This window comes from Corythoichthys intestinalis, chromosome 7 (assembly GCF_030265065.1).
Source record: "Corythoichthys intestinalis isolate RoL2023-P3 chromosome 7, ASM3026506v1, whole genome shotgun sequence".
NCBI classification, from domain to species: domain Eukaryota; kingdom Metazoa; phylum Chordata; class Actinopteri; order Syngnathiformes; family Syngnathidae; genus Corythoichthys; species Corythoichthys intestinalis.
The window spans coordinates 40,628,788-40,646,277 of NC_080401.1; the positions used below are offsets into that span (position 1 = coordinate 40,628,788).

At 39.4% G+C, this 17,490-nt stretch overlaps 1 protein-coding gene and 1 long non-coding RNA gene across 3 annotated transcripts in view; one reads left to right on the forward strand and one right to left on the reverse strand.

Annotated features, from left to right (window-relative positions):
• Positions 1-1,947: 1,947 nt before the first annotated feature.
• Positions 1,948-15,902, reverse strand: LOC130918499 (uncharacterized). The gene is made up of 4 exons (XR_009063767.1): positions 15,753-15,902; positions 6,047-6,086; positions 4,222-4,279; positions 1,948-2,447 (listed from the first exon to the last, which is right to left on the reverse strand). It is a non-coding gene; the product is annotated as an uncharacterized LOC130918499 (long non-coding RNA).
• The window catches only part of rgmd (RGM domain family, member D), a 28,598-nt gene continuing 13,800 nt past the window's right edge, over positions 2,693-17,490 (forward strand). The window contains exons 1-3 of one of the 2 annotated variants that reach the window (XM_057840225.1): positions 2,693-2,834; positions 10,771-10,811; positions 15,029-15,177. In XM_057840225.1, the coding sequence (XP_057696208.1) occupies positions 10,774-10,811; positions 15,029-15,177 (187 nt within the window). In that variant the 5' untranslated portion in view covers positions 2,693-2,834; positions 10,771-10,773. Of the gene's footprint in view, positions 2,835-10,770; positions 10,812-14,735; positions 15,178-17,490 lie in introns of those variants that run through there. The other variant, XM_057840223.1, reaches the window with a different exon arrangement.

Sequence of the window (17,490 nt, forward strand, 5' to 3'; positions counted from 1 at the left end):
TATAGGATATATATATATATATATATATATATATATATATATATATATATATATATATATATATATATATATATAGTGGGGCAAATAAGTATTTAGTCAACCACCAATTGTGCAAGTTGTCCTACTTGAAAAGATTAGAGAGGCCTGTAATTGTCAACATGGGTAGACCTCAACCATGAGAGACAGAATGTAGAAAAAAAAAAACAGAAAATCACTTTGTTTGATTTTTCAAGAATTTATTTCCACATTAGAGAGGTAAATAAGTATTTGGTCACCTACAAACAAGCAGGATTTCTGGCTGTCAAAAAAGGTCTAACTTCTTCTAACGAGGTCTAACGAGGCTCCACTTTTTACCTGTATTAATGGCACCTGTTTTGACTCAATATCGGTATAAAAGACACCTGTCCACAATCTCAGTCAGTCACACTCCAAACTCCACTATGGCCAAGACCAAAGACCTGTCAAAGAACACTAGAGACAAAATTGTAGACCTGCACCAGGCTGGGAAGACTGAATCTGCAATAGGTAAAACGCTTGGTGGAAAAAAAGTCAAGTGTGGGAGCAATTATTAGAAAATGGAAGACATACAAGAACACTGATAATCTCCCTTGATCTGGGGCTCCATGCAAGATCTCACCCCGTGGCGTCAAAATGATAACAATAACAGTGAGCAAAATCCCAGAACCACACGGGGGGACCTAGTGAATGACCTACAGAGAGCTGGGACCACACTAACAAAGGCTACTATCAGTAACACATTGCGCCGCCAGGGACTCAAATCCTGCACTGCCAGACGTGCCCCCCTGCTGAAGCCAGTACACGTCCAGGCCCGTCTGTGGTTCGCTAGGGAGCATTTAGATGATCCAGAAGACAACTAGGAGAATGTGTTATGGTCAGATGAAACAAAAATAGAACTTTTTGGTAGAAACACAGGTTCTCGTGTTCGGAGGAGAAAGAATACTGAATTGCATCCGAAGAACACCATACCCACTGTGAAGCATGGGGGTGGAAACATCATGCTTTGGGGCTGTTTTCCTGCAAAGGGACCAGGACGACTGATCTGTGTAAAGGAAAGAATGAATGGGGCCATGTATCGAGAGATTTTGAGTGAAAATCTCCTTCCATCAGCAAGAGCATTGAAAATGAGACATAGCTGGGTCTTTCAGCATGACAATGATCCCAAACACACAGCCAGGCCAACAAAGAAGTGGCTTCGTAAGAAGCATTTCAAGGTCCTGGAGTGGCCTAGCCAGTCTCCAGATCTCAACCCCACAGAAAATCTGTGGAGGGAGTTGAAAGTCTGTGTTGCCCAACAACAGCCCCAAAACATCACTGCTCTAGAGGAGATCTGCATGGAGGAATGGGCCAAAATACCAGCAACAGTGTGTGAAAAGTTTGTGAAGAGTTACAGAAAACGTTTGGCCTCCGTTATTGCCAACAAAGGTTACATAACAGAGTGTTGAGATGAACTTTTGGTATTGACCAAATACTTATTTTCCACCATGATTTGCAAATAAATTCTTTAAAAATCAAACAATGTGATTTTCTGTTTTTTTCACATTCTGTCTCTCATGGTTGAGGTTTACCCATGTTGACAATTACAGGCCTCTCTAATATTTTCATGTGGGAGAACTTGCACAGTTAGTGGTTGACTAAATACTTATTATCCCCACTGTATATAACCATATACTGTATAATCCACTGGAAGTGTCACAAATAGATACATCAACAACTATTACCTTGAGGGCCACTGATTTAACTTCAAGTTGTCCGAAGCCGATTTTAGTTTCATAACAATATTCTTGGATTTACATACAGTAGTTCTTCTCGAAAAAAAAAATTTTGATTTTTTTTTTCCTTTCTTTGGTGTTTAATCAAAATAAGACATTGGCAAATCTCTGCTTTTAGAAAACAATGCCCTAGATTTTTTCAAATGAAAGGCCACACACCAGTAAGTAAATCATCATCAACTCATGGACAAAAATAACAGTCACTTTAATCTTATACGTCAACAACTATTTGCAGCCTCAGCATGACAAACCTTAAAATGTGTTCAAAATAATAGATCTTCCCATTTACTCATTGGCTGAATTATCACTGCCAGCACCCCCTGTTAAAAATGGATTGGACGTCTATCGCCGTCAACTGCAGCAAATATTTTGGACTTTTGCAGATCCACTGAATAGGACTTTTGTATATTGTATGTTTGGGTGATTATTACCAATGGGTGCTGATGTAAAAAATGCAATAAAAGTGGAAAGACAAATGGAGATGGGGCCAGGGAGTGAATGCGGATCAACAGACAGACCTCTCATTCATGTTGCACACATGCTCAGCTTAACACTGGGGCCAGCCAGTGACGCCGCTCTTCTGTTGGTCTGGTGGAATTCGTAGAGAATACAGGCCGCTTTCCAAAAGTGACATATGCTTTCAAGCCTTTCAATGATCTATAAACCCAAGAAGCACAAATGCAGAGGTGTGTTCAGTGTGTGTGTTTGATTGCGGGGGTGTCCGTTGTTTGCAAGCATGTGCCGATCTGATTAATGTGCTTCAATCTTTTTTCCATTCGACGTAAAGCGCCCTACCCAGATATGTTGGAATTAGGCCTCATCGCTCACTACCATCAGACTCTAATCAAAGTGCCGATTCTTAAAACAGACAGCTGCTGTCATGTGCCTTGATTCGAATAGCTGTCTGTCCCCCTGGCTGTCCGAGTACTTAGTTGCCATTAGAGGTTGTAAGGGAACGAAGTGCTACCGGCGTTTGCCAATTGAAAGTGCCAGTAGAAGGTAGTGCTTCAATTCACCGGATTCATCACATATCACACTCTGAAGGTAAGCTTGACTGTTTTTTTTCTACATATTGCATCTCATGTGTGCTCATCAATATTTGAGGAAATAATTGCCCATATCAGTTACATTGCACTTTTTCTAGAGCAAAGTTGTCAATAAGTATTCAGCAACATCGTCATTCCAAACAAATTGGAATATTAAATGTGTCTAACGCCAACCGTATGTGTGGCTTAGCTCCAAGTACCTATATAACCTGACATTTTTGGGGGTTACGTGAGTTTGAGAAAACTACAAAGAAAAGTTAATATTTCTATACCATTAATACATTTCCTAGTAATGCCCATCGAATTTGCCATCTAACAAAAAGTCTGAATGAATAGTGTGAACCACACACGCTTGCCATGTTCCTCTGCGTTAAACATCCTAAAACCAAGTGAAGCTGGAGGTAAAATTCCACGAATGCCTTCTTTGTCTTAAATATTTCAGTGATTAAAGTGGCTAAACATATACATCCTGCAATAAGTAATCCCCCCACCCATCTATTCCTGGTGCATTCTAGTTATCAGGGTGGGCCAGGGCAAAAAAATAAAAGCAACTGTTGCATACTAACTGTAGATAGGGTTTATTCACCTCACTCATATTGAGACAAAATAACCACTGCTTAAATCAAACTAATTGCAATGTAGGGAAGCGGTGCATGCATTCCGTTCCTAGGTGTTTGGTACAGTATAGTCAAAATGCCAATAAACTGGCAAGCTGTGTTTAGTTTTAGTGTGAAGAGACCCATTTCCTAGGTAAACATGAAAATCCATCTCTGCATGTTTGTCTTCCAATCATGAAACAGTCAGGTGTTATTAATATGTACAAACCTTATTTCAGTTTTACTATACGCCAATTTATTTATTTTTACCCTTGCAAGACAGTTAGACATGGCATAACTGCACTACGATGTGGTATTTTTAAACTTGTACAACAATTATAATAGTAAAACATACTGTAAATATTTTAAAGTGCTTTATGGAGTCCATAATTCTACTCTGATGAACTACTTCTTTATTTTCTTTTTATTTTCCTTGAGTAAATAGACTTCCACCTTTGCGGTTCCACGGCAATATCTCAAAAGTAATATTGTATCTTACATTTACTCTACACCGAAAAGAATAGTTGACTAAAATGCAGTCTGAAAACAATAGAATTTTACAGTGGATTAGATTGACATTTCAGGATTCATGATGCTTAACCATCAAAACACATGCACAAAAAAAAACAAAGGCAGCCCAAAGGGTCAAAGTTCAAACGAGCCTGAACACCCCATGCACCTTTTCGACTGAGAAGATCACAGGTTCCCTCAGTGTGTTGCCCTCCATTTATTTTACCCATCATCCCTCATCAGCCCTCCGTGACCCCATCACCCCGGAGCTAAGGTTACCTTGTCAGTTGACTGTCTATTCATGAGCACAGAGCTTGACGCCATCTTAACAGTTCCTCTGTAGAGAGGAAAAGGAAGGAAGAGGAAAAGAGTCAAAACAACAATAGTGTTTCATTGTACTTACAATTCACTCATATAAAACTGATTACATTCTGCTTAAACCTATCTGACAGTTAATGTTAAAATAAGTTTCTTTTACTTTGGACATTCCAATAAATCAACAAGTGCATTAGGTTTGACATGATTTACATATGATAATTGCTGTTTATACAGTAGAATGGAAAGGACCACAGAAGAAAGGCAAACAAATTGCTTGTATACCTGTTGAAGAGTGCCTATAAAAACACTACAGACTAACCTGCCCCCTCTCTTGTGCATGCTGTCAGCTATCATTCAGGGTTCTGTAAGTGGGATCCTTGAGTGGAGATGCTATCACTCTTGGCCCGTATGCATTCACACCACGCTTGCCCTTATCTCTTTCGAGATAACAGATCTCTTCGACAAGCACGCGGCCTGAACCAGACTGACACATACTCACTTTCGGAATCTGCTATCTCATCCCTGCTTTCAGATGTTTTCAAAGGATTTTAATTTCAGAAAGAGGTTCATTGAAACAAACAAAATGGGCCAATTTGTCATGCTTCCTGTTTAAAATTCAATAAGTGTGTCCTCTTACTGCCATAGCAGCCAAGGGCGCGTGCTATTACATGACTGCGATCGCTAATGTCAACCCACGGCAGAATAGTGACACGCCTCTTGGTTAACGTCTGAAGATGAGCATGAAATGGAGCAAAGTGTCAAAAGTCTGACAGATCAACAATTTCCATTTTTATCATTGGGTAAACACTGCATTTGTTACTAAACAATATTTTTGAAGGTTAAACTGTCCATCTAAACATGTAGAGATAGCCTACGAGTCAGTGATGTGCAATTGAGCAGAAAACTTGTCATCACAAATTTCTTTACAATGTAAAGATATATTTATCTGAACAACCAGCACTTCTCTGCCAACGGTTAGATTCACGTCACATAGTTTACGGACACCCGTGTTCAATACAAAACTCTCCTACCACAACAAAACAAGTAGGAACTAATATTCACAAAGGAACTAAAGTTATACAACATAAAATATACAATATGAATGAATACTACATCACATTTGTAAAATACAAACACATAATAAAAAAAATATTAGCCCATTTAAATAAAATAAATTGAAATGAGCTAAAACACCTGTAATTAAATAATAAGAATAATACAGATCCTGCTTGCACAATTAAATTTATTAATTTCCGTGTGGCGCTTTAACTCGAGAAAATCCACCAATAAAGCTTTTGAAAACCGTTCATAGAAAAAAAAAAAAGATTCATTGAGGCATTTCATTTGTAAAATACATGTTAAAATCTTTGTCATTGGGATTGCTTTTCTCTTTAGCACAGGACTTCTTTTTTCTTATTTTCAGAAAGAAAGCTGACCAAGACTGAGATTTTTGTGTACCGTTACACCCCAACAGTCAGGGTCTCCAACTACTGGCTTTCCTGAGCCACACTTAATTTTTTTACTTCTTTAGAAAATAAGAGGTGATTTACAGCAAAATGAAAAGGTTTAACAAATTATCCAAATTCCGAACAAATCAGTTCTACTTCTGTAATGTAATCAGCAATTTTTTGTTACAATAGTGCAAACAAAAAAAGTAAATATTGTAATTAACATTAACTAGTCATGTTGCACACATTTTACCAGTACATAGGCTTACGAAAACGATGCATTCTCACTCCAGTAGTAAGTTTAAAACTTTATATACAATAGTATTTTTGTTACTTACCATAAACCCGAGAAAACTCTGCACTAGTACACAGCAAACTCTGCAAAGTAAGACCAGAGTAGACGTTAGAACTCAGGACCTCAGAATTCTGCTCTCCTCATTTCTGCCTCCAAATTATGGAGGAAAAAAAAACAAAAAACGTATTACCTCAGTTTTGCTATTCTTTATACATTTCTACAAAGAGTAAACAGCTGAACCCATCAGAATTTTGTTGATAACCATAAAAGCAGCACCTGTCAGGGTACAAATTAATCTCTAAAATGTGTGAAATCTTGCCTGAAACGAAGTTGTTTTGAAATGACAGCATCACGTGGTCACTAAAATGTTGCATGCGCCTATGTTTGTGTTCTACGGACATATTTAGTTTTGAACTCTATTCACTTGGCATGACTTCTGATACACTGGCATTATTGTTTATTATTATTTCATAAACATATACAAACAAAGACCTCCCTCCCAATCCACAGTTGTGTAAATAAACACGCCAGCCGCTATGTGAATAAATAAGGTACAAACACATTGAGGGCACCAGTGCAGATACTGCGTGTAAAGTAAGCACAGTTGCACGTTATGATGGTCCTGTACCGGCTGTGTTTTTCAGACCACAGCACATTGGGCCTAATAACAAAAACAAGCATCCCGGTGTGGAGCTGGTCCCATAGTGTGAGGACCGTAATGAGGAACATGTGGAGCTGCCTAGACACACAGTCAGAGGAAACCCAATCCTTCAACCCCCACTTCTACACCCCACCCACCCATTCCTCAACCCATCCCCCATTCCTTCTCGCTTCACTCAACATTCTCACTTGCTTTAGTTTGGAAATTTCTTGCAGCAAACAAATAAAAATACTTGTACGAAATATAGGCCTCTTGAAGTGATAGAGCCTAGGTTACTAGAAGTCTTTTAGTTTGTTAGAGAGTATTGCAACGCAATATGCTCATGAGGAAGCAAGGCAAAAGAAAGAGCTCTTTCTCCTCAAGTCAAGCTTGATAGGCGTTCCAGGACTTCCTTTCATGTGTTGAAGTCATCCTTACCATCCACCTGGATCAATTAGCTATTTGCTTCACTGATTGTCAGTCTCGCATTCATTATTAGTCCAGGTTGAGGATGATCTGCTCGACAACTATAATTTCACTGCTTTGACATTTAACATCCCGAGTCAACAGTAAAAATGAAATACAATGGTGTACTCATCAGAATCAGCGAGTCACCAAGTTATTTCATTAAACGAGTCATTTTGCATGTGTCCCTAAAACTGCTGTCCAACCTCTCATCATAGGGTAACAGCCTATAATGTTTTTATTGAGCATATTGAAAAATATTGTGTTTCTTCAGTGAATGCTAACAGAGTAGACAGTCTTAGAGTAAATATTCAAACTCATGTTTTGTAAATTTGATCAAATTGTGTGTTGGGATGAATACAGTCAAACTTAAAATTTCGTCTCTGTTGCAGTGAACTAAATATTGAGATAGAAGCTAATCGGAACGTCCAAATAGGACATTCCACAGTCAGCTTGCTAAGTGAATCAAATTGCAGAGTGATGATCCACCGTATGCTAATTAAATACTAACATTAGCCAAAATATCCCCCCAGAAAGCTCACATATTTTTCTGTTAGCATGTACAATACATTGTCTACTTTTAGTTAAAACATTGTAAACTTGAGCAAAACATCTACTGAATACAATGACTATGAAGAACAATTAAAACTAGGCCTGCAAGCAGGACTGAACGGGCCCTCGCAATCTAGCGCAACTCGGACGTCACGCAACTCGGACTGTGTGCAGGTCAGGGTGGTGGCAGATCCTCCTCTCTAATCATCTCATTAGAACCTAACATGCTCGAAAGTCGCCTATTTACATTCCCACACCCAAGAGATAAAAACCCCTATTGGAGAGAGTACTACAAAAAAGGAGCCACTACTGAGCTGTGCAGCCAAGCCCTTATTCAAAACCAAAATTAATCTTCTAACTGGGCCAATTCGACCAAGTGTGCCAAATATTGTGGCACTATAAGCTGCCTGAGTCTCTGAAAAAAAATATTTCCTTTAAATGGCGAATAAAGGGTCATAACGGCAACAGACAGAGACACGTGGACATGGGCCGTAAATAACTATTACAATAGGTCTTCAAACTACAATGACCAACCTGAGAAGAACTGGACATGTATTGGAAAAACGAGTGACTTTCTATTGCCACTAGTTGGCGCTGTAGGGTTGATGCAAATGACCCCTACAAGGCCCTTCAGGGTATGACTCTCAACAAGCACGGGAAGTTTGGCGCAGATATGGTGTATATCTGGTGAGTTATGACTGTTCAAAGTTTTTGGAGAGAAAAATTGTTGACAGTCATTTTCACTTTCCTGTTTGGACCCCTCCGCTTCAACGAAACTTCAATATTTTTCATCAGGCACCTGAAGACAGGTCTTAAGGCTTCCCTTAAGCATGTTTGAGGTAGATTGATTTTTTTCCCTTTAGAGGAGGAGTGTGTCCCGTAAAAAAGGGCATTTCCTGTTCCCACTAGGAGGCGCCAGGCACAAATGGTAAATTTTCAATCCAGTCCTGCTCAGGCTGGTATACCTCACACACATGCCAGATTTAAAATAGATTGAACGTTGTATGAGGGAGTTATCAGTCATTTTCCGAATTCGGTGTTTTGCCGAAAAAATGGCCGACTTTGGCACCCCGCCTAGGTCAGGCCCGTGAATGAAAACACACCATTTTGATAACTTAAGATTTCATATGCCTCATGAACAGTCTCGCCAATTTTGAGAATGATCAAACTAATTCCCTAGGTGCCAAGGTGTAAAATGTGCACACTGTAAATCGATAAAAATTTCACATTCAATCCAAAATACCCAATTTCCTGTTGGGTTTGGAATACGCATGCAAGAGACTTTTTGGAGCAGTTTTGTACAAGGTATCGACTCTCCGAATTTCATCCCTCTACGTTGAAAAAACCTAAATGGAGAGGCCTTTTTGAAAATTTCAAGGGGGCGCCACTGAGCCATTTTGTTACATGTTTTCGTAACGTTGCAAGATTATTGAACGTTACGCAAAGCTGCATGTATGTCCAAATTTTTGTGAGTTTTCATGCACGTTGAAGCCTCCAAATGTAAACTCCTACTGTGAACCGATAAAAATTTCACATTCGATCCAAAATACCCGATTTCCTGTTGGATTTGGAATACGGGTGCAAGAGACTTTTTGGAGCAGTTTTGCATAAGGTATCTACTCCCCAAATTTCCTCACTCTATGTTGAAAAAACCCAATAGGAAAGGCCTTTTTTCAAACTTCTTTCTGTCGCCACTAGTTGGCACTGTAGAGTTGATGCAAATGACCCCTACAAGAACCTTCAGGGTATGACTCTCAACAAACACGGGAAGTTTGGCGCAGATATGTTGTATATCTGCCGAGTTATGACTGTTCAAAGTTTTTGGCGAGACAAATTGTTGACGGTCATTTTCACTTCCAGTTTGTACCTCTCCGCTTCTACAAAACCTCAATATTTTTCATTAGGCACCTGAACACATGTCTTGAGGCTCCCCTGAAACAGGTTTGAGGTCAATAGATTTTTTTCCCTTGGAGGAGGAGCCTGTCTCGTAAAGAAGGCCATTTCCTGTTCCCACTAGGGGGCGCCAAGCCTAATGGGTAAAATTTAAATGCAGTCGTGTTCAGGCTGGGATATCTCATATACTTGCTAGAAATGAAAAAGATTGAACGTTGTATCACGGAGTTTTTAATCATTTTCTGAATTTGGTGTTTTGCCCAAAAATGGCCAACTTTGGGACTACGCCCAGGCCAGACCCTTGGATGAAAACTCACCATTTTGAAAACTTAAGATCTCATATGTCTCCTGTATAGTCTGACCAATTTTGAAGACGATCCAACTATTTTCTTCAGCGACAAGGTCTCAAATGTAAATCGATAAAATTTCGCATTTGATCCAAAATTTCCGACTTCCTGTTGGATTTGGAATATAGGTGCAAGAGACTTTTTGGAGCAGTTTTACGCAATGTATCGACTCACCAAATTTCATCATTCTACGTTGAAAAAACCTAATAGGAAAGGCCTTTTTGAAAATTTCAAGGGGGCGCCACTGAGCGATTTTGTTAAATTTTTTTGTAGATTATCAAAATTTACGCAAAGTTGCATGTATGTGCAAATTTTGGTGAGTTTTCGTGCATGTTCAGGCCTCCAAACGTAAACTCCAACTGTGAACCGAAAAAATTTCACATTTGATCCAAAATATCCGATTTCCTGTCGGATTTGGAATATGGGTGCAAGAGGCTTTTTTGAACAGTTAGGCATAAGGTATCTACTCCCCAAATTTCATCGCTCTACGTTGAAAACCTGAGAGGAGAGGCCTTTTTGAAAATTTTAAGGGTCAAGGGGGCGCCACTGAGCCATTTTTTGAAATTTTTTCAAAACGACGCAAGATTATCAAATTTTACGCGAATCTGCACGTATGTGCAAATTTTGGTGACTTTTCGTGCATGTTCAGGCCTCCAAATTGGCCATTTTCATTTGCCATGAAGAAAGAAGAATAATAATAATAATAATAATAATAATAATAATCCTTTGCATTACAATAGGGCCTTCGCACGCCTAGTGCTCGGGCCCTAATTCTCAAGTTTTTGGGTAAAATGGGGAAATCTCAAAATCACAACTTGATACTGACTATGAATCTCTTAATTCTAAATAAAACGTGGTTTATCCTTTTAGGAAATGCCGTCAACTAGTTGGGAGGACGAACAGCGTAGCAGGTGAGTGGAAGTGCATTTCAAGATGTGACAAAGTACATGAACCAAAGTTCCCCCTGAAAAGAAACATCTAAATAGCCCTTACTAAACAGTCAAAGGGAAAACTAAAGCAGCATTTAGTTAACTAAACTAGCTTTCTGTAAATGTTTAAGGGGCAGTTTACATGGCGACTCTGTGACACGAAGACGCAATGACTGTGTTGCGGAGTGGCCTCGCGCGCATATGGTGTCAGCGAAGACGAAAAATTCAGAATCCTGCCTCCAAAGTGGAAGAATTCGATTGCGGGGGAATGAGGGGGGCTTCCTCCGCATGCATATCAAAGGCTCCTGCGGCGCGAGACCGCGCCGATAACGTCAGCACTTGCACACGTCACATTGGGCGGGCGCAGCGGTGCTACTAAACATTAAAACAGAAAATATGGTGGAATGTCTGCTTTAATTTACTGTTTTAATAATATTTTTAAATTAAATATGTTGAATGTTTCCATCTTTGTGCCTTTTTAACAAAAGAAAAATGCCATTGCTTCAAGTGGGCGGGCATATTTTTTCCCGGACTGAGGAACTTTGGTGGGGTCAAAGTGCATCATTTGCTGTCGCCTTGTAAATCTGCACTGCCCCCTAGGGCCTTGCATGAATACTACATCGTTTTCATGCGGAATTGTGACGTTCGAATGGAGACGGGCCCATATAAATGCAAATTTGAAATTTTTCGTATTCTCAGAGAGTCACCATGTAAACGGCCCCTAAGATTAATAAAGCTACACCAACTACCATTCCACGTACAGTAATTTGACAATAAACTGAACAAATAACAGGCATATCCATAATTTCGCAATGCAAACGGCTTACCTTTCTTTTGCGCCATTTAATCATTCCTATTTAACTCTAATGTTTTAAAATTACATTTCTTTTAGGTATTCAGTGACTGAATAAATTAACAATGGTCGATCACAGCACTGGAATTTGACCTAAAAATGTGGTTTGGATAAATAGCTGTTGTGCATTTGGATATAGTAACAGTGCCAACTTTTGGTTGGGCGTCCATTTTACAATATATTCTGAGATCGTTGGAGGTCAATTGGATTATAATTTTTGAAATCGCAAAGAAAAAAACAGTACCAATTTTCAGTTGGTTTTGATTTAAACATACCTTCAGTTTATGTGATTTAGGTGGATTTAAAATGCCAGCGATCAGCCCATCAACTAAGCTAGCCCCCTAAATTAGCTGAACAAACAGAGTAAAGCCAGGCTCTCCAGGGAATAAACTTGGCACACTGGGTTCAGTGTGACAAGGCTCCTTGTTGCTCAGAACAATCCAAATGTTCCACTTGGGTTGAGCTGTCTTCGTTTCCCCCCTCCACTCTATATATCAGCCCCACATCAACATGGGCCCGTCAAGACCTTTCACAAGGCTGACAGGCCACCTGAATCACACAATTGTGCGGCCGGAGGGCCAGGCATGTGTACAGAAGACGCAGTGATCCAGCAACTGTCTGGGTTCACTTCTCCTCTCTCTCATAAAGTCAGCAGGTCCAAATTTTCCAGCTGCAGCAAAACAACACATTAACTTTTAATCCAATTTGAGAGAAAAAAAAAAAACAATTATGCAACTGTTGGGTTTTTCAAAACGCCAACATTTTATAAGGAAATGGCCGGCCGCATTAAAATTCTTGCTTCACATGGCTCAAATAGCCTCCACCACATCCCAGGTGAGAGCTGAAGGCTTGAGTGGCCATGTCTTTGCAGATGGTCCGGCCTCATAACAGCTGTGCAAATGAAAGATGAAGTGTTGTTGAAGGAGTGAGAGAAAACGTTACAGAGAGGTGGAAAGTTGGCCACAAAAGGGAAAGAGTAACATACAGGTCGCTCGGTAAAAAAAGTCATGGAAAAACTAGGGCTGCTCAGAAATTTGCAGTGAGAAAATTATCAACGTTTTTTTTTTTCCTACAGCTTTATCTTCAGCCAAAAGAAAAGATAGTGCCTATGTCTCAGACATAAAACACACCTACATAGTAATAAAACCACTAACAAATTAGACAATTTTGATAAAGGGAGAAAATCACTCTTTGAAGACTAACCAGCCTGTATTATCTTAACCTTATCTCTATCATGCCTACCATTAAGTTAGTCATATTTCTGGCACCATAAAACGCTGTTTTATTGATGCTGAGTTAGATACAAAGTGTTAGTTTGCACCCACAACAATGTCACTGTAGCACCTTCAGCAGTGAGAAAACAACAGGTGATAGCCTTCCGGCCTGATGCTGAAAGCACACTAACATTTGTCTTCAGTAGGAGGGAGGCGGTGTTAAAGAGTGCAGATGCCCTGAATGCCTCCTACTCTTCAGTCAGAAGTTGAAAATATAGATGATTTTTCAAATAATTACTGTAGTGTCGCTATTGGAAATAATATTGTAGTATTAAAAAGCGTAACAGTTTACAGAATAGATTGTGAATTAGAAAAATAAACTTGTGACTTTACAAGAGTATGCGTAATACCACAAGATAAGCATTGATAATAGAAAAAAGGTGATCTAAATCAAGAGAAAAGACACAATCTGTATTTACTTTCCATTAAGTCACGAGAATATGCCTAAACATTTAAATATCAGTGGACGGCTGCAATGAATAGGTTAATAAGAAGCATGGCCGAAACATTGTAAGAAAAAAGTATAGTACCAGTGCCAACACCCCTGACCTTATATTCATTTTGTTTACACTACAGACTCTGAAAAAGATGTTTTGTCCGTTATCCGTGTCTTTCTAAAAATTTGACATTTCACTACTTAAGAACACCACGTTGAACATGTTGTTTTACACATGTTGACAATAATAAATACATAAATAAATAAATAAATAAATAAATAAAAACATTGAGACCATTTGTTGTGGCTGACTTAGTCTTGAGGTTTTGTGTTTTAATCAAGATTTATTACCGTAATTTTCGCACTCTAAGGCGCACCTGACGATAGCCCGCCACCCACCAAATTTGACACGAAAATGACATTTGTTCACAGGTAAGCCGCACTGGACTAAAAGCTGCAGCTGTCCTCCTTGTATTATGGGATATTTACACCACAAGATTTAACTGGTAACACTTTATTTGACAGCGGCATCATACGACTGTCATAAGACCAAATGAACCACCTGAAGCTTTGAACCAATTAGCTGCAAAGCTTCATTACTTCAAAATGCTTCATTTGGCCATCTGTGCTTCCTTGGGGAGACAGTCGGCCTCTGCTGCCACCTGCTGTCAACACTGTTGTTGTCCAAAATGCCTCCTAGCATGCATTGCAGCACTACAGATTTAAATAACAATCAAAATTTCATGTCCTGTGCTAATTCTTTCTTCAGTTACTGTTCCAGTTGTTTCCTTAATTGCTATTAATGGTATTTGGTAACACTTTATTTGACAGTGGCGCCATAAGAATACCATTATTATGACGTGACACTGCTATGAGCATTAATGAATGCTTATGACAAATGTTATTTTGTGTCATCAGGCAAATCATCTCACTTTGGAATGGATGTAAAAGATCTGAGCTGGACATAAAGGGATTTAGTGACATAATTTGAAGGATGACACCTAATGACTTCTGTCATGATAGTGTCATGTCACAATTATGACGGTCTTATGACGCCGCTGTCAAATAAAGTCTTATATATTAATCCAAATAAATCAACAAATAAACCGCACTGGACTATAAACTGCAGGATTCAAAATGAAGGAAAAAAGTAGCGGTTTATAGTCTGAAAATTATGGTATTTAGTTATGAGGCTGTTGTTGGGCAAATGTCACCAGTTAATCAGTTGCGTTCTGATGGAAAAATTACATAGTTTTACTCAAATATTTACAGTACACACACAGTATTTGGATGGCTATTTTTCACCTGAGTCAGATTATTCTGAAGCAACAAAACGTTTAAGAAGTTACTGCAATTTTTGGACACTCTGCCAACCTATGCTCACCACCCTTAGATATTAGCATTACAATCTTGATCATGAATCCCTTCTTGCAATGCCTCCCAAGTAAATTGCCATGGCATGTAAATATCAAGTGGTTAGTTAAAAAAGAAAAGTCCTCCATTGGCCAAGCATCACCTCGGGGCCCCCAGTCTACGATCGAAACCCCTCCCCGCAGAACCGCCCTGAAGACAGGGGCCCCTTTTGAATGACAGCGCTTGGGGAGGAAGACGAATTTTGGTCTGATTTCCCCCGCAGCCGCAGTGTCGATGAGAAGCAGTCGAGGAACTCCATTCTAACTGAATGGATTGGCATGGGGAGAAGCGGACCTCAGATCACGGCTAAGCTGCAGCTTTTGGACTGTGTTACGCTGATGATGGTTGTCATTTCGCTGCTTTATCCACCAGGTAAGTGGCGCGCGAGCCGTCGGCTAAATCCGTGCTGCTCAACTCCCAGCCCGGTGTGCCGAGCGGCACCGCTCCGCTGCCATCACCCGGACCAGGAGTTGGAACAAAAGTTTCTAAATGCTTTCCAGCATTTTTGTGATCAACTTAAATTACCTCAAATTGATATAATACGCAATTACTAAAACGAACGATTGGTGTCAAACAATTGTGGTTTGGGGGAAGTTAGTAACACTAATGCCCACTGAGGGGACAAAGTACCCCTGCCCCTTACTTTGCTAGCAGCGTGAGTTAACGCAACTTTGAGGCAAAACTTTGCGAAATTCTCTCAAAATAATCCGCACCATCATTTAACCACCTATCGAGCTCTCGTTAAGATTAACGTCGTCGTTTAATTTAAAATCCTTTTTTTAAGTGGGTGGGGGGTGGTTAGCTGCTAGTAGCTAACGTCGTTCACGAGCGTCCAGAGGGTAGTAGAAAAAACAAAAGTTTGACGTTTTTAGAGGAGAAAACGAGACTAATTGGGACATAAAATACGTGGTTTGTTTACAAGTCACGAGTGGAACATGTATACCCACCTTGTGGTCGAAGCAAGTCACACCGACGGTATGTCGGTGCTCGAGTTATTAACTTTATTAGCGACCATGAATGGAGGAGGTGGAGGGGTGTCCACTATTGAGCTGTTTGGCACGACACGGGAAACCAAACCGCTTGCTAACCACTAAGCCCTGTTTTGGTGGGATGAAGATGTTCATGTCTTAAACTCGAAGTCATAATAAAGCCTTACTTCTGTTTGCATGTTGAAAACGTGAAAAGTTTGTATCAACTCTTTTTATGCACCTCATCGGACTCAAAACACGAGGCTAACTGGTAGAAAAGTTCAAAAATAAAATTACAATAAATGTATTTTTTTATTTATGTTTTGGGGATTCTATTAAGAATCCCAATTAACAATTGCTTATTAACAATTAAGCAGCATGTAAAACAACAATCCAAATGTTGACTTATGCTACCCAAACGTCTAAGTGCATTGATGCCTGTAGTCGTTTTGTTAATAAAGATACGACAACATGAAAATTAATTGATTCAGCAGCTTGTAAACTTACATTTGATTGGATTTCTGGTGCAGTGATACAACTGACATGATTCTGTTCAGTTGCCACTTATATTGTGAATGGTCATCTGTTTATTTTGTGCCCTGAGATTTATTAGCGACCATTCCTTGTTGGAGGTCAAATGGGATCCAGTTAACCCACAGAGATTCCTATATTGGTACATAATCTAGAAATGCATCAATTAATTGACAACAAATTGATTATCAAATTACTCAACAGCCGTTTTGATGATCAATTTATCGTTTTGAGACCTTATTTAACTAACAATTGTCCACATTGCTCAAATGTCTCAACAGTTATCACTCAGATTTTTTTGTTGTAAATCAAAATATAACATCTGCATATATGACAGACCAAACCAGTAAGCAAAATAATGACTACTTGCAACTTGAATCTTGTTTTGGTATCCATTAGTGCTGAATGATATTGGAAAAAACTTACATTGTGACTTTTTGGGGTTTTGCGATATATTGCGATATATATCGCAATATTAAAATTAGAACAATTTTCATCAGATGACTTGAATAGATTTGTTTGGGAAGACTTTGCTTGACTCACCAGGACCACACTGTATTGATATAGTACAGTTTACTCCAGGCTAAGGGGCTTCATCTATGAATTATGACGATTGATGTATGTTAAACGGATCCAGGAGGCCAAATCTTTGCACACTTGCTGCTTTTATGAAGCAAAACAAGCTTTATGTGTTCAAAAACAAAAAACAAAACTATTGAATGTCCTGCGATTGGACTATTGCGCATGCACATATTGCGATGGCGCTGTTCAATCGATATATTGTGCAGGCCTAGTATCCATTGATTACAGGAGTTGTGCCTCAGCTCACCATCACTGAGGTGTCGTCATCTTTGCCATCTTTAGACAGCAAACGGGCCGAGACTGAATAAGCACTCTCTGCTTGTAGTAGCGAAGTGGAGCATGCCATTTTGCCTCTGTTGCTTCAAGGTGTGATTAATTAGCACTCAATTTTCACACATTGATTATTTAATAATCAACGATCATGCCTCTCTTTGTGGTTAATCCACACCACATTGTGACCATGTAAAAGACAATATGGAGTGTTGAACATCTGCTTTTTAAGCCACTCATCTCCATCTTGTGCCCATCATATGACTTCAAACGCACTCCTGCTGGTCCTCACACTTGTTGTCCTATTTGAAGCATGTGTGGTCATTTGGGGAGA